General features: G+C 55.5%; 1 protein-coding gene across 1 annotated transcript; it reads right to left on the bottom strand.

Annotated features, from left to right (window-relative positions):
* Positions 1 to 817: 817 nt before the first annotated feature.
* CST7 (cystatin F) lies at positions 818 to 8529 on the bottom strand (the record flags this gene model as incomplete). The annotated part of the gene is made up of 4 exons (XM_079784599.1): positions 818 to 915; positions 1526 to 1642; positions 3637 to 3809; positions 8460 to 8529. 4 exons carry the CDS (start codon positions 8527 to 8529, stop codon positions 838 to 840), a joined length of 438 nt encoding a protein of 145 aa, XP_079640725.1. The 3' UTR covers positions 818 to 837.
* Between the last annotated feature and the right edge of the window lie 524 nt (positions 8530 to 9053).

The following is a 9053-nucleotide window of genomic DNA, read 5'->3' on the forward strand; positions in this document are numbered from 1 at the left end:
TATGTGGGGAGGTGCTCTCTCTCCTGGTTGGGTCTGTATGGGTGCGGGTGCACCCTCTCTTAGGTGAATCTCTGTGGGGGCTGTTAACCCAGCACCCTATCGTACCCACTTGTCCAGACACAGCTGTGCGTTTGCTGAGTCTCGAAGGCAGCTGAGAGGATTGAGTGGGCACCCCCGTCAGAAGGAAGCACACCTGGCAGGTGGACGCCCTCTGTGGGGTGTCCCTCCCCTGCCAGTTCATGGGATGGACATAGGCTGGCCTGTTTCTGCTCTCTGGTCTCCAGTATGTTGTGTTCATGGACTAAAGGCTGGGAAGCCCTGGGCGCTTTGTGGAAGTCACCTGGACCGGTCAGGCCCTCCGTGAGGGACCCCTCACCGCCCACCTCACTTCCGGAGTCCCCCTGTAGCAGGTAAAGCAGCAGCCATTGCTTTGAGATGGTCAGTTCTCATTCATGTTTATTTATAACTTCATCCATGAGAGGCCAAGATGCTCAATAGCAGCTGAATCCCTTCGTCCAGTGCTGCAAGTATTCGGACGAAAGGCCAGATCTCGGGCTGGCATCGGGGACCCAGGGCCTGGGTGGGAGGGGCTCCTTCCGGAGTTGAGAACCCAACATTTCCATTGGAGGATTCAGTCCTGTGTGTTCACGCTCTGAATCCAGGCACACAGCATCAGTAGCATTAGCTTGGAAGAGAATTCGAAGTGTTTCTTTTAACTGTGGGCTGGTCACGCTTCCATCCCAGTGACGCTGTAATGAACCCGTGGGCACTGCCTTTCTGCTTGCCGGGAGACTCTACTTCCAAAGTGACAGCAGCTGTGGCATTGCTGAGAGGCAGTCAGTGACAGTGGAGAACGGGCACCTCGAACCTCCGGAGCCAGGGGATGACCCAGACTTCAGAGTAGCAACTGAGAATCTGAAACAAAGAAGGGCACCCTAAGAATCGTGCTGCCTGCCGCAGGGGCCACCCTCTTGCCGAGGCTGCCACTTGCAGCTCTGCAGTTTCCAGTGTTGCTGCCTGTGTGTGCATGCACGTGTGTGCGTGCACATGTGTGTGTGCGCACGTGTGTGTGCATGCATGTGTGTGCGCACGCATGTGCGTTTTCCTTACTGAGGAGTTCTCTCCTTGCCCTGAGGGTCCTTGTGAAAAAATGTCAAACCTATAGATATTGAAAGAATAATTCAAGAACATATACTTTTGCCTATAGTTACAAATTCTTAAATGTTGCCGCATTTGGCTTCCCCCTGCTTGTGTATATACATTTCTAAATTATTCAAAAGGTCCTTTTTTGCTCTAACCTGCCCCCGAATGTGGATGCGCCTCTGAGGAGGGGGTCTCCCCTCTATGTCTGCCGTGTCTGTAGGATCCTGTTGGACACTGGGAGACCTGGACTCAAGAGTGAAATCTGCAACTGTGTGGGTAGAGGGAGGATGAAGGAGTGTTTCCCAGAGCCCTGGAGGGGGCGGGTGGGGGGTGGGGCTAGGAAAGTGGCGAGGGGTCTGAGGAGTGAGGCCCCTTTGTTTACCATCTTCAAGGTGTGGTTGGTCTGGAAGTCACAGTTGTCCAGACTGGGGTGCTTGGTTTTCTTGCAAGTAGTTCTGCCAATTTCCATGTCCAGCATGTATTTCAGGCCTTTCACTATCTAAAGAGAGCAGAGGGCAGGGCCTGGGTTACTTGCTTGGACCCAGCAGGAGGTGGCTTTAAGACTGGTGGTGAGGGTGCCCTGATGGGACTGGTCCCTGCCCTCTGGAAAGGGAGGGAGTGGTGGAGAGGGAATGTGAACATACACGAACCGCTGTGGGAAGAAAGCCTGTGACTGGAACCCAGACCCGCCCGGTTCTCTCCTTTATTCACTCCTCTCATTCCTGCTCAGGGACTTAGCTCTTGGTTCCAGGGGCGAAACGGGGGCTCTGTGCCCTGTCTTAGGACATCTCCTTCCTGCCCAGTCTCTCCATCAGCATCGGGAGGGTGGCAGAGGCGGGTTGCCGTGGGGCTGCCCTGGCCTCAGGGCAGTGGTGAAGTCCTGCCCCTGGCCCCTCCCCCATGCCCTAGTCACCCACAATCACCTGCCCTGAGTGGCCTTTGCATGGGGTGAGGGAAAGCGGTGTGTCTGCTGGCTCCTCACCATTCCTGGCAACAGAGTGGGCATTTTATTTTCAGTTACAGCCTTTCTTCACTTGGATGTGGCAACAACCTGGTCTTGCCCCACCACGTACCAAGTGAAACCCAGTCCCCAGCGTCACGGAGGGAGGGATAATGCACCCCTTCCCCCAACGGCTCTTGGACACTCGGCTCTGGGCATCTTGCACTTGCAAGTGGTCCTGCAGGAGGCCACAGCCTCACACGGTCTCTGGAGCTGTGTCCTTGGCGTGACGACACTCGGGCTGTTTCCACGGAAACCTTATTAAAAACCCTTCCCACACCAGACTGCCTTCTGGAAAATACTTTTCTAAGTATAAAAATGCACTGCTCGCCCTGGCCAGTGTGGCACAGTTGGTTGGGCGTCATCCCAGGCACCGAAAGGTTGCTGGTTCCATTCCCGGTCAGAGCACATGCCTGAGGTTGCGGGCCCGATTCCTGGTAGCGGGTGTACAGGAGGCAGCTGATTGATGCTTCGCTCTTGCATTGATGTTTCTCTCTTTCTCCCTCGCCCTTTCTCTCTCTCTGAAAATCAATTTTAAAAATCGTAAAAATAAAATACACTACTCTTAAAAAGTTTGCAATTGCCCAAAAGAATAAACACAGTTGTAAAAATCACCTATAATTCTGTGACCCAAAGGTAACCAACCATTAAGAGTATGTACACAGTGGCAGCATCTTTCCTCCTTCCGGCACCCACACCCATGGGAATGTGTGGGTTTTGTCCAAAGTTCCCACATCCAGGAACTTCCTTTTGAGTGGCTGTACAGTATCCCTGGTTTTAGTAAAGGCACCCCGTCATCATTGTGGCTCATCACTATTCTGCAGCCCTTATCCCACGCTGACCCTCTGTTCTCAGGACACAGATGAGCAAGACCTGGCTCTGCCCTGTAGAGTCCCCTCTAGGTGGGAGATCGCTGAACCATCCCATGACAACTTCACAGGGTGTGACATTGAAGCAAGGCCAGTGGAGGAGGGGTTTGTGTGGGGGGAGGGGATGCATTTTGGGCAAAGCTCTTATGTGAAATAAGTCCCAGGGGGAGAATGTCAAAAGGTCCTATGGGGCTGTGGCTCTGGTGAGGGGGTGAGGCAGGGGTGGGACCTAGGTAGGGGCAACTGTGGCAGGTGGTGCAGTAGGCCCCTCCAAGGGGCAGCGTCTTCATCAGTTTGGTTCCTGTTGCCCAGCTTCTGGTTTCTCCCCACCCAAAGCCTTCAGCAGGCCCACGTCTAGTCCCCTTCCACCCCAGCCCACCTCTGTGCTACGCCCAGCGGCTCCACCCAGAAGAAGTTGGTTTCGGTAAGAGATGGTCCCGGATTTTTTGTTCAAGTCTGGTGACACTGGTGGCCTGGTTGTAGGCTATCTGTGGCTGCCACTGCTGGCCTCCTGGCCTGTTCTGTGTTCTAGATGGCCAGGGCGCTAGACGATGGGCCCCTGTGGGGTAGGAGCCTCTGCAGCCTGGCTCCGGAGATGCTGGCCACCAGAGCCTAGACCCTCACCTGGACCAGGGCTCTGCTGACATGGGACTCCTTGAACAAGAAGATGTCATTCGTGCAGTTGTTAAACCTTTCAACGCTGTATCTGGCTGCTTTGAGGACTCCTGGGTCGTTGGTATTGATTGTTTTGGGAAATCCTGGGTTCACACCTGAGTGAAAGGTCTGGGAACAAACATCTGAAAGAGAAACACAGAGCCAGACAAGAACATTGTTGTTAATGGGGCTCTTGGTCCAGGGTCATGCTTCACACCTTGGTGCTCAGTTCTCTCTGCTCCCAGTGTGGTCCCCAGCCCCTCTAGCTCATCACTCATCTGCCTTCCCCTCACCGATCCCTCCTCCCCTCACCACCCACCCTCTGCTCTCCGGTCCACCCTCCCTGGCCCGTCCAGCCCTCACCCCACAGTGCAATTCTTGTGAATCCCCATGGCTGCCCTTACTGAAAGCTGAGGACCAGGCGAGGTGGGTGTTACAATGATGGATTAGACACAGTTCCTGTCCCTGCCCACACAGCCTCCTTCAGAACCCAGGGGTATTTCCAATGTGTGTTAAAGAACACCTGACATGTCTGGAGGTGGCAGAGCCTCAGGACAGGATGTAGCCTCAGGGTGTCAGGAGAAGTCGCTCCAGCTGTCCTTCAAGGCCGACATCTGGCCCCGACTCCTCAGCTTGTCTCCAACAAGTGGACCACAGGGAAGTGCCCACGGCTGGCCCTGCCTTCTCACTGACAAGGAGGCTGCTGCTTTCCTCCACCTCGGGGGCTCTTGTCAGCATCTCCCCAGCTTCCAGGCCTCGCTCTAGGGCCCCGATTCCCTAGGCAGCACCATAGCACCTGGTGCTCCTCACCTGTGCTATGCACTTTCTGCATTGTTTTGGGTACATGTCTGAGGACAGGGCCAGGCCTGGGTGACTTCATCGCACATGGCTCCTTTATGGAGCTGGCATGTGGTGGAGGGAGGGAGGGAGGCCTGGACTTCCTGTCCCAAGGAGGCCCATGTTTGGATAAAAGATGGGGAAAGCAACCTGAGGGGCTTCCCCTACCACCCACACCCCAGCCTCTGACAGCCAGGCAGAACCAGGGACCCCGGCACCCTCCTCGGCACCCCTCATCCTCCTCTCCCAGCTCTCTCAGCAGCAGGCCCAGGCAGACCCGAGGCTCCTCCCTGAAGAAGAACCTGATTTCACTCCTTTGTTCAGTCCCCACGGGCTGAGCCCTCTTCATCCTGCCTGTGCAGGGGGTGCAGAAGCTTATGTTCGCTGGAGCTCATATTCCGCAAATAAACAGGCAAGAAAAACATTAGCGCGGGGAGTGAGGAAAGGCAGGAGCTGTGCAGGGATTTGTCCGCAGGGAGCAGGTCGGGCTGAGCCATTTACACGGATCCGGATGGAGGGCCTGAGAGTGGGCCATGGGGCAGAGGTGTTCCAGGGCTCGCTCCAAAGCGAGGAGGGCGTGGGGAGAAATGCTCAGAGGCCAGGCTGGCCCGGTGTGGGTGTGTGCTAATCCAGGTTATGAACACTGGCTTTTATTATAAAAAACATAGGAATGTAAAAAAACCCAGAGCATGCGTGAATTGCATGAATTGTAACATGGTCTCATGAACATGGCCTTTTCTGGTTGGTGGCTCTTGGTGAATTTGTCAATTTTACTACAGTGGTCATGTACTACTTGTATATTAAAAAGTTAAAAGTTTCAGGGGAAAATCTAAATAAATCACGGGGAGGGAGTGTGGGAAGAGGGTTTTTAGGTCTGTGAACTGCTTCTCTTGACTAAGACTTTCCCCAGATGTTCCTGAAAAATTAGCATGGTCCAAGCTGAGCTGTCCCACAGGCTGGCAATGCAGGCAGCAATTTTATTTCATTAGCTAAATTAAATGGTGTCAAGTTCAGCTTTTCGGTGGCCCAGCTGGTGTCAGGTGCTCTGTAGCCACACGTGGTGGCGACTGCCATCTAGGCGGGCAGGGCCTTGGGTCCTGCAGAGGTAGGCCGGGTTAGCACGCGGCAGGGGAGCCCAAGCAACAGGAAGTGGAGAGGGGGTGTGAGGGCAGCAGCAGCGCCACCCCGACAAGCTCCCGGCTTCAAGATTCTGCTTTGCAATAGTCCGGCCCTCCAATGGCATCCTCACAGAGGAAGCCTTCACTGGAGGGGCTGAAGATTGAAGCATGAAAACTGTTTCTGTCCCTTGAGCTCCAGGAGCTGGGCTGCTCAGGCTGTGTCGGGCTGGAACCTTCCTTCCCGGCTCCCCACGTGGCTCCTACGCCCATGCACGCTGATGCTAACCAGGTGGGACGCTCCTCCTGGGGCTGTGCTACTGACTCTCGGTTTTAACAAGAACTGTTTGGGGAAAGAGCTTGGTTTCTGCTCATCACTGAAGTCTACACAGCAGTAAATAGTTACTACACGGTCCCCTGCCCCCCACTGTGGATTCATACATGCATTGCTTTCTGATTGTAAGCTTACTTATTTTGGGTAGGAAATTTGAAAAATACAGACAGATTAACAAAAATATTATATCTCAATCTCTCCAAGGTGACCACTGCTAACCTTTTAAATAACATGTATTACTTTTAATTTTGCTTGAATTTAGCAGAATTAAAACAATGAAATGAAATCAGGTGAGGCGGAACCTCAGATGAATATGTAATGTTAGTTTATAAGTGATTTCGGTAACGTTACAAAAAAGTTATGAAAAATATTGAGGTTGCTTTATTTTTAGTTAACTACACGTTTCCTAAAATGTGAGTTTCAAGTCAGCACAGGGGTCCAAACAAATAATAAAAGCTCCATTTTTAATTTTACACAGAGTTGAAAAGTCACACCAGTTTTAGGATAATTCAAGAGAAATTAACAGGGAAGGGCTGATCATGAAGGAAAAGATCCCAAAGAGGCGACTCCCCTTCAGGGAAGAAAACAAACAGGTCCCTGGACCCCAACCTGGAGTCAGCCCCGCCTGCCTGCTGTCCTCTGCACTGCGCAGGATCTGTGCCTTGTGCAGGGGAGCTGAAGTTGCGGGGTGGGGGGTTGTGGGGGGGAGGAGAACCAGGTCTGGGATTGAGTTCCCATCTCTGTTCCACCACCAGACAGAGGGGTCTTCAAGCCCCTCGTTCCAAGGCCCGCATCTGTCAAACGAAGGACGTACTTGAGAGGAGCGAAGCTGGGGTAGGGTGGGTGGGGTGGGACAGCCTGGGGCTGCCAGGACCGGAGACTCAGGAGCAGGGCTAGGGTGGGCGGCTGCAAGCACCCCAGGCTCAGTGAGCGTGCCTTCCGTGTCCATGCCAGTCAAGCCTCGCTAGGGCCCAAGGGGCTGGGTTATTGACCCATTTCATGGGTCAAGAGACTGACGCTTAGGGAGGCTCCAGGCTCCACAGCTACCAGGCTCAGGGAGTCTGCGTGTCCCGAGGCCTGCCTGTGAGTGTGGACTCCAAACCCTCCTCCTGGGCTTGGTGGCAGAGAGCAGGTCTAAGGGGCTGGCCGGGCTGGCTGAGCAGGGCTTCGGCAGGGAGGGGTAGGCGCAGCCGTGGCAGAAGTGTATGGAGAGGGCTCTGTTTAGTAGGAACACCAGCAGAGGGGGGCAACTCTGGTGAAAGGGCGCTACGAGTCAGCTAAGGATTCTCCATGCGTCCTGGACCTGCCCCTGCTCTGTTAGGGGACGAAGCTGAGGCAAAAGCAGGAAGAACTTACATGTAGCCTGAATGACTGCATCCAGGACAGCTGAGAAGGCAGGGACTCCCTCCCTGAGCCCCCTCACTAAGGTTTGAGGAGTGTGCTTCTCTGGTCTGAGCACCCCTTTTCTCCCCCTGGCAGGTCCCCTCCTAGGGCACTAGGGGGGCACAGGAAGACAGTGGCACCCAATCAGGACAGGCTGGAAAGCAGTGAGGGGGAGGGCTTCACTGTGTGAGCTAAGAACGAAGCTCTGGGAGCGGGAGGAGGCAGGGGAACCTGTTCCCATAGCCCCTGAGACAGAGTCACCAGGAGGGCGTGACCCCTCCACGATTGAGAGGCGCTGGGGCTGGGCCCTTGTACCGGTCCTGCCTGAACACCCTCCACTTGGTCTCCTTGGCCAGCTGCAGCCCCTGCTGAAGAACACGGAGGGCAGGAACCAGCCTCCGCCTGGGCATTGCCCCTGCTCCCCAAGCCGCGGCTGGGACCGGAGCAGGTCCTCCCAGCCTCCAGCACCAGCTTCCTCGGTGGTTCAAGGCGGTGAGACAGGGGCCCTCCAGGTCATCACCATCACCCATGGCTGGTGCTGGGAAGGCATCTCCAACTCCGTGTGTGTGTGTGTGTGTGTGTGTGTGTGTGTGTGTGTGTATGTGTGTGTGTGAAGGCAGGGGGTCACTGGCCGTGTGAACTTGGGGCAAGTCGCCAACCCTAGCTGTGCCTCAGTTTCCAGGAGCAAAGGCTACCCCTCTCTTCCTCCCCTCCCCCCAGCACTGGCCAGGCAGGAAGGGTGACAGTGTCTGATCACCAGGTCCTTAGAGCCGAGTCACAGGGCAGCAGGCAGGAATGGCTGGCATCAGACAGAAACTGCCTGCCCACACCCATTCCTCTGTCCCCATGGAGGGGCGTGGGGAGCCTCCCCCGGATCAGGGAGCAGCTAAGAACAGAAGTCTTCCCTCATCTTCAGGTGGCACTCAAACCCCCATTCCCGAACCCCTGGGACCCCCGAAAGGCAGCTGCCACCAGCCCCGGGGCCCCGGCCTCACAGCCACACCTCTGCTGGGGCTGCCCACCCAGGACTGTGCTTCGGGGTCTCGGCATGGGAGGAGGGGCTCATGGCACCTGGCTCCTACGTGTCCGAGAGAGGCAGAACCCAGGGGGCACCCTCCACTTACCTGGGGACAGGTCCCCCGTGGCGCTTAAGACCAGGCTGCCCCAGGCAAGCAGCGCGCAGGCCGGCCGCATCGCTTCGGGGAAGGCAGTGCTGGCTGTGGGCCCCGGGGGCGGTGCTGGGGCGCATGGTGGGGGGCCCCGCAAACTGCCCCGCCCAGAGGGGGCTGCCTGCCTTGTTACTGGCAGGGGTGGTAGTTTCTTGCTAAATCATTTGACCAGAAGCTCTTCATCTCCCCATCTATCGGCTACACTGTCAACCACTTCCTTTATTCAAGTTTCCAGGGTGCGATGATTCTTTTTTGCAAGGGGAGGAGGGAGAGAATGAGACCTGTGAACAAACCACCTCATCTTCTACCCTCGAAACACCCAGAAGAGACATTGCCTTAAAAAAATTAGCAGGGATTTTCCAGAGGCAGAATCACTTGGATTTCCTTCTGCAAACCATACTTCTCAGGTCCAAGACTCCCCTTTTCTGAGGTCCTGAGTGGCCCCCTGCAGACTGCCTGCCTGCTGGCTGAGTGGACACCCCCTACCCGGAAGTGGGCAGGCCTGCGTGCGGGGAGCAGCTGTTGAGTGCAGTTTCAGAGGATGGATGT

The sequence above is a fragment of the Cnephaeus nilssonii genome, assembly GCF_951640355.1.
Source record: "Cnephaeus nilssonii genome assembly, chromosome: 11".
Classification (NCBI taxonomy): Eukaryota; Metazoa; Chordata; class Mammalia; order Chiroptera; family Vespertilionidae; genus Cnephaeus; species Cnephaeus nilssonii.